The sequence below is a fragment of the Pelophylax lessonae genome, assembly GCF_965119305.1.
Source record: "Pelophylax lessonae genome assembly, chromosome: 2".
Classification (NCBI taxonomy): Eukaryota; Metazoa; Chordata; class Amphibia; order Anura; family Ranidae; genus Pelophylax; species Pelophylax lessonae.
This window is the reverse complement of record NC_138769.1, coordinates 732,173,614-732,190,203: the sequence shown is the minus strand read 5'-3', so window position 1 is coordinate 732,190,203 and position 16,590 is coordinate 732,173,614. Positions and strand designations below refer to the sequence as shown.

Here is a 16,590-nt window from a genome sequence, read left to right as displayed (position 1 = left end):
CATGAGAATCGCCAGGGATTTAGAGTAAGTCATGCTGGAAGTAGAGGAGTGGTGCAAAAGGTATTGGGCAGGAGTGAAGGCGACGTCTGCTGTGGTCACTTGCGTCACAATCCTATGAACTTCCTCCCAGAAGGCAGTGAGCAAGGGCAGGTCCAGAAGATGTGGAGGAGCGTACCAGGTTCAGCGTTACACCTCCAGCAGATCTGTGAGGTGGAAGGGAAAAGCTTATGTAATCTAGTGGGGGTGTAGTACCAGCGGCTAACGAGTTTGTAACCGCTTTCCTGCGTGGTGACATTAAGTGAATATTTGTGGTTGTTGGTATGGATAAGGTCCCAGTCTTCTGGGGTGAAAGTAACTGCCAGCTCCGCTTCCCAATCCTCGCAGCGCTTGAGCTTCCTCTGCTCGGGCTCATCTAGCAAGAAGGAGTGGATGGTGGAAAGGAGTCTGCAGATCGGACCTTCCCGTTGGCACAGGGAGTCGAACGGGGTCAAGGAGGACAAGGAGGGGCATATGCGAGAAAGAGACTTGAGGTACTGCTGGAGGAGCAAGTGTGACCAGGGAAGTAAGGGGGGCATGCCGGACTTTTCAGAGATGGAGGATATGGAGAGAGGTGCGTCATTGTCCCAAAGATGGTGGACTCTCAATTGGTCTTGAGCCCAGTTCGAGGTCAGGTAAGTACGCTGCATGCCAGGAGGGAAGTCGGGATTCAAGCTTACAGGAGTCATAGGACCAGGAACCATGGAGATAGAGCGAGACACGGTAACTGACCGGAAGACTTTCAGAGAGGGACCAATAAGGGGGTGAAGTTTAAGAGCAGGGGGGATGTGTGCGTCTTGGAGCCACGGAGATGAGTGGAGATCCAGAGAAGTAAAGCCCTTCTCTATGGAAACCCAATCTTTATGAAGCTCATGTATGTTCCAATCTGCTATTCTAGTAAGGTGACAGGCGGCGTAATAGTTATACAGGTCAGGAAGGCCAATACCTCCTTTAGATTTTGGCCTCGTGAGAATTTTATTAGAGATGCGGGGCTGTTTGTCCCCCCCACAAAAAGGCAGTGCTGATACGACGGTAGGTTTTGAAGAAGGATGGGGGGAGCAATATGGGGATCGTTTGGAGGACATAGAGGAGGCGGGGTAGAACATTCATCTTTAGGACAGCCGCCCTGCCGAACCAGGGCAGCTGCAGCTTGGACCAGGACCGGAGATCTTTCGATATTCGTGCAATGAGCTGTGGAAAGTTACGATCGAATAGGTGTTGGAGATTAGATGGAATTTTGATGCCCAGGTAAGTGATGGAGTCCGATTTCCACGCAAATCGGAAATTCGCCTGACAGCGCTTGACTTCCGATTGGGGTAGGGTGACATTCAGCGCGAAGGACTTGGAGAAATTAATCCGAAAGTTGGAAAGAGAAGCGTACTTGTCGAACACTTTGAGGAGTGCAGGCAGAGTCGTGCTGGGGTCGGTGAGAAACAACAGTAGGTCGTCTGCATAAGCGGCGATCTTGTATGTTCCGTCAGCGAAGCGAACCCCGTGGACTGTGTCGGTTTGTCTAATCTTGTGGAGAAGGGGTTCCAGTGCCATGATAAAAATCAAGGGAGACAAAGGGCACCCTTGTCTAGTACCATTGGAGATATGGAAGGCACTCGACAGAGTGTCGTTAACACGTACCCGTGCCTGTGGCTTAGCATACATTGCCATGACATATCCAAGGTACCGGGGACCTAGTCCCCAGGCGGAGAGCGTCGCCGCCATGAAATCCCACGACACCCTGTCGAATGCCTTCTCAGCGTCCAGGGAGAGCAGGAACCCCTTCTGGTTAGTGGTAGAGAGGACATGGTGCAGATTAAGCGCTTTGATGGTGTTATCCCGAGCCTCGCGGCCCGGGACAAAGCCAACCTGGTCTCTATGGATCCCTTTGGGTAGGAGCGGGAGTAGCCTGTTAGCCAGAATCTTCGCGAACAGCTTGACCGGGGTGACTTCTTAACCTCTATATGGTCATATTCTGGTGACCACATTTGGAGAATTCCCTTGCTTTCACTATACCTGATATAAATGGAACAAAGATGAGAAAGTAAATGTCTGTAATTGGGCACAGAGAGCAGTAACATCCTGTCCAATTATACTCTTCTTTACTCAAAACTCAATATATATCTATAATTTACCTATTATTCCTAATGATGGATTTCTTTTTTTTTTTTTCCCCCAAATCAGGTGATCAGAGGGAAGGGGAGGGTGAAGGTCTGACTTTGTGTCTGGAGGTAAAGGCCTGAGAGGGAGGGGTGGGAGGGAGTTTTTGAAAGGGAAAAAAAAATTATTTGCAGCAAAGTTCTTATTACTGAAATAATATTTTGTGAATTCAAATGTTGATGGATTGGCTCTTTAAACGCCAAATTAACAAATGATATTCTAGATACAAGGATATAAAACAAACATTATACATGAGTAGCCGCCAGTATAGATTTGCAGCAATATCGGACAATAAAAATACTCAGAGTATAAAAACATGTTTATCATGGTGAGCAGATAATGATACATTGTATATTAAACATGACATTGTGTAATCAGCTGAGACATTTGTATGTATAACAATCTCTCCCATCCCATCACACAAGGATCTCATGTCACCGGCTGATGTTGTTCTTCCAGGCTCCTTCTACTCAGCTATAGATGAGCAGAGTTCTGTATTAGAGGGAAATGTTTCCTGATGGTCACTCTTCACTCATCTAATGTGAAGATCATTCTAGAGGGAGATGTGAGAAGATTGTTTTCTGTGTAGAAAAGAAGATAGAAGGAAGAATGGGACACACACTCAGGATGATGGAGGTTTTTGCAGCCTCTGTGTTCAGCCTCCTCAGCAGCTCCTGACAGCTGTAAGTGACCCCCGATAAGTGACAGTCCAGTGAGCAGATCGGGTCCCCGATGAAAACCGGGCAGCGTTCTATTTCAGATAAAAGTCGGTTTTCTATCTACCGGGGAAACACAACAAGAGAGAGAAGATTCTCCAACTACTCCATGATACTGAGTGGGCGTGTCTGATGTGTAACCAATAGCAGAGCGTGAGGCTTGTTGTGTACCGACCAATAGCAGTGTAGGAAGTTTAACTATATAATCCCAGAAGAGGTGAGTGGGGAAGTTTATCTGTCCAATAGACTTTCTAGAATCATGACTGAGACTGAGAGCGCCCCAGCCGCCGCTCCTCCAGCGGAGCCCGCAGCCAAGAAGAAGCCGGCTAAGAAGGCGGCAGCCGGAGGAGCCAAGAAAGGCAGCAAGAAGCCGTCCGGTCCCAGCGTGTCCGAGCTCATCGTCACAGCCGTGGCCGCTTCCAAAGAGCGCAGCGGGGTCTCCCTGGCCGCCCTCAAGAAGCTCCTGGCCGCCTCAGGATACGATGTGGAGAAGAACAACAACCGCCTCAAGGTCGCCATCAGGGCGCTGGTGACTAAGGGGAGCCTCGTCCAGGTGAAAGGACATGGCGCCTCCGGATCCTTCAAGATCAACAAGAAGCAGCAAGAGGGCGACAAGGCCAAGAAAGCCCCCAAAAAGAAGCCAGCAGCTGCGGCCAAAAAGCCAGCCAAGTCCCCTAAGAAACCGGCGGCCAAGTCCCCCAAGAAGGCAGTAAAATCCCCCAAGAAGGCAGCCAGCAAAGCGGCCAAGAAACCGGCAAAGGCTGCAGCTGCCAAGAAGGTGACAAAGAGCCCCAAGAAGCCCAAAGCTGCAGCCAAGCCCAAAAAAGCCGCCAAGAGTCCGGCTAAGAAGGCGGCAAAACCCAAGGCAGCAGCCAAGCCCAAGAAGGCCGCTCCGAAGAAGAAATAAATCCAAGCAGCAGCCGGAGGCCTCCTTCATCTACACCCCCCAAAGGCTCTTCTCAGAGCCACCCACCTCCTCCTAACAGAGCTCTACATACCGAACACCGACCAGGAGCCTCATTATACCTCCTACCTCCACATCCTCATCACATTCTACACTGACTACTTACACCTCATCTTCTCACAGCCACCCACCTACCTCCTCCTCACACATCGCAACCCTACACAATCCCCTCTATAGAACAATTCCATCATACATTCATACAGCGGGAGATCCGAACGCATCGTGTGTGCATCGATATCGGTTATGCAATCCCCGGTGTCACATCTAGAAAACGATCATTCGGCAGTTTTCTCTAAAAGCTCTCATTGGTAGACAAATGAAGCACAAGCAACCGATTGGTGCAGCGGAGCATTTTCAAATTGGCCGCCAAAATCTCACAGCTTTGATTAATGTAACAGTTCCCTCCCAGAGGGGAGATTGGGAATAAATAAACTAATAATGGGAACAAAGGGGTTCCAGGGGAGTTCCCCGGATTCTCCGCAGCAATGATTTGTTTTCTATACAATATGGGATATATTCTTCCTTCCAGTCTCTCCATGTGTGCAGCCCCGGCCGGCTCTGATCTCCTCTCATTACACAGTGCTAGTAGAGGACATGACTGCCCCTTCCCTAGTGACACCCCCATGTGGACGCCGGTTTATTCCCCCAATATTTTCTCTTCAGCTGATCAATCACCACATCTCTATCTTTGCCAAGAGAAAACCGATAGAAGTATCTAGAAAATCTGATGAAATTATTGTTAGGTGTAAAAATGAGACACAGAAATGGTGGATGGGAAGTCAGTGTGTAGCTGTGTTCCCCTCCCCCTCTCTATCCGGGAATTATTGTATTGGGTTAGAGAAAAGCAGAGGAGATTATCCAAGTATAGATTGTTCATAAAAGGTATGAGTTGTTACTTTGTGATGGATTGATGATGGAAATAATTGCATTAATGAATAAATACCGAACCCCCCATCGAACTTTTGTACTTTTAAAGGCGAATTTTGCTTCTAGAAATATGTCTCCGACAAATCGGCTACAATTCTATCAGTTGAAAACTATTATCATTGAACGGATATAAAAGTAATACAGGGTCTAGATAAAAGGAGAAAGGAATGCAGCGAAGCTTCTCTCTTCAGTGGATAAGATGAGAATTTCCAGACTGGAGTTGGGAGAAGAAAAGAGGGAAGCGGAGATCTCCCCGGCGGGGTAAATTGGCTCGGTGTGATCATTGTACAAAAACTCATCACTAGAATTCTATTACAGCACGAGGAACCGATCCATACATTCATCTGAAAATAAATATATATAAATAAAAGTGTAATGCAAGTGGTTTGGATTCGCCCTGCATTCGGGGTAATAGATATATAGAGCTCTGTATATAGGAGGATGTGGTGGCTCTGAAAAGAGCCTTTGTGTTGGGATGATGGGAGTAGTAGTAGGGGTGGTGGTTCCGCTCCCCCTCTATGCCCTCTCTCCGCGGATGCGGCGTGCCAGCTGTATGTCTTTGGGCATGATGGTGACCCTCTTGGCGTGGATGGCGCACAGGTTGGTGTCCTCGAAGAGTCCGACGAGATAAGCCTCGGAAGCCTCTTGCAGAGCCATGACGGCGGAGCTCTGGAAGCGCAGGTCGGTCTTGAAGTCCTGGGCGATCTCTCGGACGAGGCGCTGGAAGGGCAGTTTGCGGATGAGCAGCTCGGTGGATTTCTGGTAGCGGCGGATCTCTCGGAGAGCCACGGTGCCGGGCCTGTAGCGGTGAGGCTTCTTGACTCCGCCGGTGGCCGGGGCGCTCTTGCGGGCGGCTTTGGTGGCCAGCTGCTTGCGGGGAGCTTTCCCTCCGGTGGACTTACGAGCGGTCTGCTTGGTTCTCGCCATCTTTACTCAACTCTCTGCTGGAACAGTGAATGTGAATCATTGCCGCTCTGCGGAGCCATTTATACACATCACTGCCTTCTGATTGGACAATTAAAGCACAGCCCTTTTCATGATTGGTTTTCTTAAAAAAAGCGGCATTTTTAAAATGCCCGCCAAAATCTGCACGTTATATCTTTGTAAGTAGAGATGTTTTCTTCACATCATACAAGCTCTTCCCTTTTACCAAAAAAGAGAAAACATTGATCAGAAATATCTTTATATTCAAAGATTAGAGACTCCTTATAGATTTAGGAATTATAGACTGTGAGAATGGATTGGCGGTAGATCTCTACCTTTCTATATGATGGGAAATAAAGGATTCCATGTTTCATTATCAGATCTGTGTAGGATCATGGAACTGACCTCTATCAGACATGTAGCAGTTACAGATTTCCTCATATTAAAACTAGAATAAGAAAAAAGTGAAAGGACTGGTAGAAATCATGGCACTGCCAGATATGTACAATGAATCAATAACACAAATATTTCATGTCTGAAGAAGCAGATCTGTCCCCTCTTAGAAACATTGTAAACATTTTGCTTGTTTCTAGTTACAAAGTAAATGAAATTCTCTTCGGAGTATTGAATGGCTGAGGATCTTTTCTATCAGTTTTCCTTCCTGCCAAATGAGAAAATATTCATCAGAAATATGATATAAAATAAAAAAGGTCGGGAATTCCTAATCGGTGTAAGAATTAGAAGATCTGAGATTGGACAGTTTTTCTCCATAATGCAGTAAATGAGAGGACATAAAATCCTCCTCCGATCTCACTGATCTTATTATTCCGTTCTTAGTGAATAACAAGTAGAAAGTTGACTTGCACGGCTTCTTCCATCCAGCACAATTCTGTACTAACATGGAGGGACAGATCGCTGAGCAGACAATGAATCGTCCCCCCAGCATTGCCCTCCCTGCTCCGGGCAGATCTGGGATCAGTCGGTGTCATTGTTTCCAGATGGATCAGCGCTCAGGAAGTTTTCTATCAGATCCATTTCAATGAAATTGAACTAAACTGCTCCAAAGTATTCTCTATGGAGGAGAAACACTGACACCTGCTGGTAAAAAGAGGAATGACTTCCGTGCGGGGATCTGTGAAGAGATACAATGTAATTTCATGGCTTCCTTTCCGAATCCATAGGAAAAGAATAAAACGGATTAGTGTGTGCAGTTTGATAACAGAATTACAATTCATAGCTGAAGATCTGAGGAAATGGCATCCAGACTGCAAAATTTATCGGATTATTTTGCATTGTTTTTTTTTTTGTGTCAGATAAAACCTTTAGAAGTCGGCAGATGAGGGATCGCTCAGTGCGATCATTATTTCTAGATGTCCCATGTGGATCAGTATTAAACCCTAACACCTATTGCTGAATTCCCATTCCCCTTTCAATCAAATCCCTGTGTAATCATTATAATAGGTGTGCCGCTACTGCACCTTTCACCACACATAGATAGATAGACCGAATATCTATCTATCTATCTATCTATCTATCTATCTATCTATCTATCTATCTATCTATCTATCTATCTATCTATCTATCTATCTATCTATCTATCTATCTATCTATCTATCTATCTATCTATCTATCTATCTATCTATCTATCTATCTATCTATCTATCTATCTATCTATCTATCTATCTATCTATCTATCTATCTATCTATCATCTTATGTGGATCTAAGATCGATCTGTAATGAATGATCCATTTGTCTATACGGTGGTACACCTCTAATTAAACAAGTAGGCTAAAAGATGTGATTGCTGAGAATAGGGCATGTTTGATCCAGGGTGTATTGCTGCAGAATAACACATTAACTGATACAGTGCAATGATGGGGTGAGATTGGTTGGTGTATGAGCACTGAGGGATGGAATTGGTTTGTACCCCTCTGGTTATGTGCAGCAGCTGTGCCGGGTCCTATCCCATTCTAATAGAAGATGATGAGAGATCCGGGATTCTGGAGACATAATACAATGTGTGACATCTCATCTGTTCCAGGACTCTGGGGGAACATGACTTGTGAGAGATCAGCAAAGGGTTCTAGATGTCCCAATCTATCTATGACCTGAAGGAACCCAGAGCCGAGCGTTCATTGTGGGGACTTTATATAGTAATCTGGATAGGAAGGTCACCAGTGAAAGGTGTTGGAACATCTATTATTATTATTAACATCTTCTCTGGTCAAAATATGTAATAAAAAGTCAGCTAAACGATTGTGATAATTATTGGGAAGGAAATGGGTTTCTAGAAAATATTGGAAAACTGATAATTCTTCATAAGACAATTGTCTAAATGTTGGGGTGGCTAGAAGAATTTTAGTTTCCATATTGATGGAAAAAAAGGGGGAGGGCAGTTGTATGGACATTTGAGTGCGCTCACATCTCTGGTATTCTTCTTTCTTTTTTCCGGTTGGGGTCATTTATCTAGGAGATCTGCACTCTACTAAAAGCTGGGAGGTATTATGTCTCGTTTTGGGTGGGGTGGGGGTGTTACAAATGCTGCATTTTATGGTATTTTTGCGATTTCTATGTACTTCATAATATATTATTTTATATATATTTTTTTTTTATATTAGGATACTATTATATTTTATTCACTGAATGTGAATATTCCGATGTCTTAGTATGTAGTGAGGACATTTATTTGGAGGATCCTGGGTGACGTCAGAGACATGACCTCACCAGTAATGATGATCAGGTAACATCCAATGGTCACCCAAAAGGAGTGAAATGTTGTTCTTTCTATTGAACAAAGAGCATCATCGAGCGGGAAATTCAAATCACGGAACTGCTGAGGATTGGATGATTGAGAGCACAGAGAGGCGGACTTATTGTGATGTCAGGACACTCCCTCCTCCAACCCCTCCCCCTTATTCTCCATCAGGTCCGCCTAAGCTGCATATAAAGCGAGGCTGGGTGCTTTTCCTTCACATTCGTCTGATACACGAAGAGCTTGGAGATGTCTGGTCGCGGTAAAGGAGGAAAGGGTCTGGGGAAAGGAGGCGCTAAGCGCCACAGGAAGGTGCTCCGGGACAACATCCAGGGCATCACCAAACCCGCCATCCGACGATTGGCCCGCAGAGGGGGTGTCAAGCGCATCTCCGGTCTCATCTATGAGGAGACCCGCGGAGTGCTCAAAGTTTTCCTGGAGAATGTCATCCGCGATGCCGTCACCTACACCGAGCACGCCAAGAGGAAGACCGTCACCGCCATGGATGTCGTCTATGCCCTAAAACGCCAGGGCCGCACTCTCTACGGATTCGGAGGCTAAACCCCAACATCCACCGCTTACCCCACTTCACCCCAACAAAGGTCCTTCTCAGGGCCACCCACCTTCTCATACAAAGAGCTGTAACCATTCATTTCTCTAAGATCAACTTTTAGCACGTCGGAATGAAAGCTTTTTAGCTAAACCCATATTAATCCGATTGTACAACTTTATTTTACTTGGAATACAACAGATCGAAGCGATCTAGTGTCTATATTCTCTCCGCTTACAATATCGTTAGATCACTTTATTCTTTTTCAGGTGGCTTGTTGAGACACCGATAAACCCCTTTCTTAGGCATTATTCCCAGTCACCTCACATTTCTTTATAGAAATATTCGGGGTGTGATAAGGGGACAATAAATATCGCTCAGTGACATTTCTAGATGATCATTACTCTATTTTCTCATCATAAAGACAGGTAGAAGTCATGTGACTGTCGTGTTCTGTGTATAGCGGTGGATTCCGAGCACTTGCAATAAAGTACATTTTTTGGTCAGTAATAATCCGGTCACCCCTCTCTATTCTGATTGAAATTAAAGTGTTGATCTGTTTTTCCGATCAAAGTTCTCCTCTGCTGATCTCAGTATTCAGGGTCGGATTTGGCGGTATAAAAGAAATGGATTTTTGTGTAACGATTTACACAATTCAGGCGGGTGAAATTTGAAATATTGGCCAATCAGAGTTGTGGGAAATCCCACAGCCAGCCACTAATGTCTTTCCTATGAGGAGTACAAAGAAAGTGTGCGATCTCTCTCCTTTCTCAGAGTAGAGGTCACGTGTTCAGTGACTTTCTAATCATCTCTACAGCAGGGCGGACTCTGAAGTATAAAACAACAAAACGGACGTTTATCAATGTATGGATTATCGTTGTGGAATTGCACTGTGAAATAAAGGGACCGTTGATGAAAGCTGCTGTATTATCGTGATGGTAGATGTGAGAGGATGGGAAGTGTAGAGAGAATTGTGGCGGGAAACATGAAGATTGAAGCAATCAGAACTGTGACATGACATGACAATGTATATTTGTGTTGCGGTGAGAGTGAAGGGGGGGGGGGGGGGGGTTCCTTTTCAGGTGAGAGAAGAATTGTTTGTTATTTCTAGAATGATTTGTGATGAGAAGTAAAGGATGGAGGAGAATGAAGAGGAGTCCCTGTAATGAGAGGACATTGCTCTATAAAGGGACACTGAAAGCGTTCCAATATAAACATCTATCATCATTTCTTATTACTGCCACGTGTCATCATAAGACATTGTTCCCCCCCATGGGGAATCACACCTTCTAGTCATAGTAAGTATTTTATTTCCTACGTGGAAAATAAATGCAATCTTTCATTGTTACAATCAGATCTCCGAATAACAATGCAGATGTATGCAGCTCTTTGTATGTAGATGTGGGTGGCTCTGAAAAGAGCCGTTGTTGTATTGGGTGATGTGGGTGAACCGGTGGGGATTACTTGGTCTTGGCAGCCTTGTGGCTCTCGGTCTTCTTGGGCAGCAGCACAGCCTGGATGTTGGGCAGGACTCCTCCCTGGGCGATGGTGACGCCCCCGAGCAGCTTGTTGAGCTCCTCGTCGTTGCGGACAGCCAGCTGGAGGTGTCGGGGGATGATGCGGGTCTTCTTGTTGTCGCGGGCGGCGTTGCCGGCCAGCTCGAGGATCTCAGCGGTGAGATACTCGAGGACGGCGGCCAGATAGACGGGAGCTCCGGCCCCGACCCGCTCGGCATAGTTACCCTTCCTGAGCAGGCGGTGAACACGACCGACTGGGAACTGCAGACCAGCCCGGGATGATCGGGTCTTGGCCTTAGCCCGAACCTTTCCTCCTTGTTTGCCGCGACCAGACATGATTCTGTGATATTGGAGTTCTCAAAGAGATGTGAATGGCTGGAGCCGCTCCCTTTCCTGTTATACGCTGAATGATATGACGTCTCGCCCTATGATTGGCCATGTTTGAAGTCAGCCAATGCTCTCTAGGTTTGTATCTAAACCAATCAGTAAATGAGGAAAGAAATCATGACGTCACTCCTCATCACATGACTGAGTCCTCCAATAGAAGAGTGAGGAGGATAGAGGCTCATTTGCATAGGACCGCCTATATAAGCAGCACATGAGGGCGGCGCCAGCACACTTTTCTCTTCTCAGAGCGGAGGAAACATTCTTCTTATCCCTTATCATGCCTGAACCAGCCAAGTCCGCCCCGGCGCCCAAGAAGGGCTCCAAGAAAGCCGTGACCAAGAGCCAGAAGAAGGACGGCAAGAAGCGGAGGAAGAGCAGGAAGGAGAGTTATGCCATCTACGTCTACAAGGTGCTCAAGCAGGTCCACCCCGACACCGGCATCTCCTCCAAGGCCATGAGCATCATGAACTCCTTCGTCAATGACATCTTCGAGCGCATCGCCGGCGAAGCTTCCCGCCTGGCTCATTACAACAAGCGCTCCACCATCACCTCCCGGGAGATACAGACCGCCGTCCGCCTCCTCCTGCCCGGAGAGCTGGCCAAGCACGCCGTCTCCGAGGGCACCAAGGCCGTCACCAAGTACACCAGCGCCAAGTAATACCCCTCCCCCACCCATCACCCCAACAACACACAAAGGCTCTTCTAAGAGCCACCCACATACTACACAACCGAGCTGTCATACAATCTTCATATATCGTACAATTTATTACCTTTACAAGTTTTAGCTGTCCGGATAACAGAAAATGAACTCAAAATAACATCATTAATAATCTTGAGATGAGAAGTAGGTCGGTCAGACTGGAAGGGGAATGAATAAAACCTTCCTTCTAATCTCATCCTTCTTTATTGCAGAAATCGTCTCCCCTTCCTGGCTCTATACATTTCCTATTCCTCGCCTTGTACTGCACACACCCAACTGCTCTAATCACTTCTGCTACATTGTTACAATGAGAGATTCTCCGCAATCTCCCGCCTTACATTGTTCCTTTATCTGGGGAGATCGTGGAGCTTTTATTCCACAACACAATGGGGGATAGAAGCAAGAAAAGTGAAACATTGTATCTGCTCAGTCATCTCAGATCGGCTAATCCGACACTGAATATTATTCATAGAAAATATCACTCTTTCCGGGACGGTCCCTTCACTTCCAGGAAATATGTAGAAATATTATTGTTTTGATTTTGCACTGCTATTAGATGTTTGCTATAATAGAGATCTATGAAAAGTCTACGGAACAAATGTTTTCTGGGCTGAAAACCGAGAAAAATCTCCAAAAATTATTTGGATTCCTCCTAAAGACATCGCTGACCAATGAAGACTGATAATGAAACCGCTCACAATTCTGATTGGCTCAGATCTGAATTAGCCATTTTCAAATCTTCCCGCCTGAATTGTGAAAAACGTTACAGACAAATAATCAGTCCCATTATAACACCAAATCCCACTGAGATCATCAGATGAGACATTTATCCGAGAAATATCTTTAACACTTTATTTGTAGGCAGATTAGTACGGAATAAACAGAAATGAAATTGGAAGATTATTGAATAATGTAAAGCATTTCCATATGTTCTCAGGATCGCAATCTTCCGTGTCTAAATATACAATCAGATCTCCCACACATGTATGTCCGGCTCCTTCTTAGATAGAAGTGGGTGGCTCTGAGAAGATCCGTTGGGTTTGGTAACAGGGAAAAAAAAATGATTGGGTTTACTTGGCGGGCTTGTGGCAGTAATATTCGAGGATTTTACCGCTTTGGTGGAAAAATTTGAAGCTGAAAACCGACACAAGTGACGTCATTTGGAGGAAGATGAACAGATCTATGAATAGAACTTCTACAATGTCGGCTTTAGCGGTATAATGCGGCTGAATCTTCCTAACGGCCAGTTAAATTATGGCGGGAGATTTAAATATAGCAACTCGGAGCCATCATAGGCGTGGTCTATTAATAGCAAAGAGGGGAAATCTGGAATACAATGTGTTCTGACATTGGAGCTCTATGTAGGTGTGCATGGTTTTGGTTGGAGGAGTTTAGCGGTGAGTAGACGATCAGCATAGAAAAGATTGGAATGAAAATAGATGAGAGAATGATGTCCTGTGATCACATTTCCCCTCATTACTATTCACCTGTATTACAAGTCTGAGTGCGATAAGAAGACAAAGTGTTTGCTTTTAGAGTGCCCTTTACCTGACAGTAATAATACAATTTATCACATTGATCAAATCTATCCTTATTGAAGAATAGGAATAAAAACTGTGTATGAACGGCTCTTTGTACAGAGACGGGGGTGACACGTTTATGATGCTACGATTAATATATATATATATAGTCAGAATAATTTCTATATATGCTATAATTTTGCAGAGATCATCTGCACTTTCTGGCCACTTCCTATTCATCTCCTTGTACTGCACACACCGAAGTGTTGTACCTGGAATGACCACAAGGTGGCAGAGCTTACTAAACTTTGATGCCTCACTCAAACATTGTTACAATAACAGATTCTCAACAATCTCCCGCCATAAAATTGTTACTTTGTATTTGGGAAGATCGTGGAGCTCTTAACTCGCAACACAATGGGAAATAGAAGCAAGAAAAACAAAACATTGTATCTACTCTGTCAGCCCAGTCAAATCTTTGTCTATTTGTATCTATTTAAAGAATCAGCAACAGATCAATGTACATAGCTAAATCCATGAGATGCCTGATAGGTAAATGACAAAAATATGTACAAAGTATCAGCTACATACAAATCTGATTACAATAATATCCCCTCGGATAACAGTCCTTTATATAAGTTAAAAGTAGAAAATTGTTTCACAGAAATGTTTAGCTCATTTATTGGTGAAGTTACATACAATCTACAATCCTGCACCCCCCTTCGCTCCATAACTTCCGAACATCGCATAACCTCGGAGCTGGACAACAAACGTCATTAAAGTCTCTGGGAACAAGGCTGGACAAATAAAAAATGCTCTTTTTTAAAAGTATTATTATTTATGTTTTTTTTTTTTTTTTTTTTTTTTTTTGTTAGGGTTTTAAGTGCTACAGAGTAAATATTAACATTTGAATTTAGTCAACTAGAGCAATAAATCCCCTGAAAAGCACAAGAAAAGAGATTAATGACCTGAAAATTATACAAAAATCCCCCCAACCCCCCCCCCCCCCCCCACCAACACACACACACACACACACACAAATGTGTCCAAAGATCAAGTTTGCACCTTTAGAGCAGGTTCACCCACCAAACAATGAAATCTTCAACAAGTGGTGTTTGCTGCTCAAATAATGTCTATAAACTAACACATTATTGGTTCAAACAATATATTGCTGCTAGCATTAACCACTTAATAGAGATGGCCTTGTGGTTCGCCCGGCGGTCGGTTCGCGGCAAATTTTGCTTGTTCGCTACCGCCAAATTTGCGAACACATGGCGTACTTCGCGGCGGCCATATTAGTTTACATTGGGGAAAACTTTGACCCATGACACAGCCGTCAGGTGGAACAGGACAGCCAATTGAAACATTTCAGCACATGGACAGTCCCCCTACCCTATAAATAGCCCTTACCTGGCGGCCATTTCACGTTCCTCTTTTTGCCAGTGTAGGGAGAGGTCTGCTGTGCTCATCAGGGAGAGTTTTCTAGACACATAGCGCTGTGAAGATCCACAAAAGTCCTTTTCAGGGCTGGTATTTCCGTATAGGCCTTCTACAGTCTCTTTTCAGGTTAGGGACATGTATCCAGTGGTTGCTTTAGGGGCAGTTAGAGATCGGCTGCAGTCACACAAATTGCTATGTTAATGTCCACAATAGTCCTTTTCAGGGCTGGTATATCGGTAAAAGGTCCAGTCTTTCTTCAGTATAGGGACAGGTTATCCAGTCTGTGCTGTAGGGGCAGATAGAGATCGTCATCTGCAGTGACACAAATCGCTCTGTTATTGTCCACAAAAGTCATTTAAAGTGCTGCAATGTCGGTATAGGGTCTATTACAGTCTCTTTAGTATTGGGGCAGGTATCCAGTCTGTGCTGTAGGGGCAGTTAGAGATCGTCAGCAGTGACACAAATTGCTCTGTTAATGTCCAAAAAAGTCATTTAAAGGGCTGCAATTTTTTTTGGTATTGCTGTGCAGTGCACTAAAAAGGGGGTGGGGGGGGGTGGGGGAGGGGGTTAATCCACAGTATAATATACTTTGTAGAAAGCACATTATAGTGGATTAGTAGTATTATTGTGCACTGTGCAGCATTGTGACAGGTGTGCTGACTGAGCATTGCTGCAGCAATACTACACACAGTGACAAACTCTCTGGCCAATTATTTTTAGAGCTGGTGTGATAGACCAGTGGCCCCCCAATACCACATATTGAAGTGGGGTGTTATCTGAGTATACTTTTACAAGTGTATTTGTGTCCTGCAAACAATATTGCCTCTTTTGATGAGTTAAGTCTGATACACACAGCAATAAACTCCCTGGCCAATTTTTTTCAACAACTGTTGTGATAGACCAGTGGCCCCACAATACCACATATTGAAGTGGGGTGTTATTTAACAGTATACTTTTCTAAGAGTGTATTTTAGTCCTGAAAAAAAATGGCCTCTCTTGCTGTGTTGACTGTGCTACACACAGTGACAACAGTTACTGGCCAATTATTTGTAGAACTGGTGTGATAGATACCCCAATACCCCCAATACCACATATTTAAGTGGGGTGTTATCTACCTTTTTCCAGATATAATGCAATTCTCTAGAGACTTTTGTCACAGGGTAATTAACAAACATGACAGGCAGAGGAAGAGACAGAGACGTACGCAGGGGTGGTAGTGGTAGGGCAGGAGCAATAGGCCGGAGCCTAACTGTGAAGTTTCAAAAGGTGCGTACAATTACGGCAAAGGACGCACCAGACTTGGTTGAGTGGGTCACTCAGCCTTCCTCTTCTGCACCCTCCTCATCCTCTCTATCTGCACCCTCTTCACGCTCTGCTGTGTGCACCCCCAAAGACACCACCACCACATACCCTCCACTTGAGTCACTGGAATTATTTTCCAATCCATCACAAAATGTTTGCAATGCACAGCCATTGTTGGCATTGGATCAGGAAGAGGAGGTAGCAAAAGCCGCCACTCAGCAGTCTGGCGACAGTACCCAGATCATCCCAAGGAGGTTGGTCCCCGCTGTTGCTGCCTACTCAGAAACCTTGAATGTTAGTAGTGGGGAAAGTGACGTGGATGATGACGAGCCTATGGACATCACGTGGGAGTCCACAAGAGAGAAAGAGGAAGGGAGTTCAGAGGGAGAGACGGGCCGGCAGATAGGGAGGAGAGGCAGGCAGAAGTTGCATTGCACAAGAGGTAGAAAGCAGACTGCAAATGTATCAGGAGCGAGCCATCAACCATGTACAGTCACATCTGGCATTTCCAGGATGCCGGAACATGGCTCCGCAGTGTGGGCTTTTTTTAATGTGTCCGTTGCTGACAACAATGTTGCCATCTGCAGCCTTTGCAGTCCATGCATAAGTCGCGGTAAGCCCAACACTCACCTAGGGACCACCGCCTTAAGAAGGCACCTGAACTCCCATCACCGAGCCCAGTGGGAGCAACACCATCAGAACC

General features: G+C 45.2%; 4 protein-coding genes across 4 annotated transcripts; 3 read left to right on the top strand and 1 right to left on the bottom strand.

Moving 5' to 3' along the window:
- Nucleotides 1-3,162: 3,162 nt before the first annotated feature.
- On the top strand, nucleotides 3,163-3,810 carry LOC309547593 (uncharacterized protein; the record flags this gene model as incomplete). Its single annotated transcript, XM_082247466.1, has 1 exon — nucleotides 3,163-3,810. One exon carries the CDS (start codon nucleotides 3,163-3,165, stop codon nucleotides 3,808-3,810), a length of 648 nt encoding a protein of 215 aa, XP_082103592.1.
- Nucleotides 3,811-8,720: 4,910 nt separating this feature from the next.
- On the top strand, nucleotides 8,721-9,032 carry LOC309547645 (histone H4; the record flags this gene model as incomplete). The annotated part of the gene is made up of 1 exon (XM_082247522.1): nucleotides 8,721-9,032. One exon carries the CDS (start codon nucleotides 8,721-8,723, stop codon nucleotides 9,030-9,032), a length of 312 nt encoding a protein of 103 aa, XP_082103648.1.
- Nucleotides 9,033-10,481: 1,449 nt separating this feature from the next.
- LOC309548334 (histone H2A type 1-like) lies at nucleotides 10,482-10,874 on the bottom strand (the record flags this gene model as incomplete). The annotated part of the gene is made up of 1 exon (XM_082248272.1): nucleotides 10,482-10,874. One exon carries the CDS (start codon nucleotides 10,872-10,874, stop codon nucleotides 10,482-10,484), a length of 393 nt encoding a protein of 130 aa, XP_082104398.1.
- Nucleotides 10,875-11,202: 328 nt separating this feature from the next.
- Nucleotides 11,203-11,583, top strand: LOC309547635 (histone H2B 1.1; the record flags this gene model as incomplete). Its single annotated transcript, XM_082247512.1, has 1 exon — nucleotides 11,203-11,583. The coding sequence occupies one exon, from the start codon at nucleotides 11,203-11,205 to the stop codon at nucleotides 11,581-11,583; it is 381 nt and encodes a 126-aa protein (XP_082103638.1).
- Nucleotides 11,584-16,590: the final 5,007 nt, after the last annotated feature.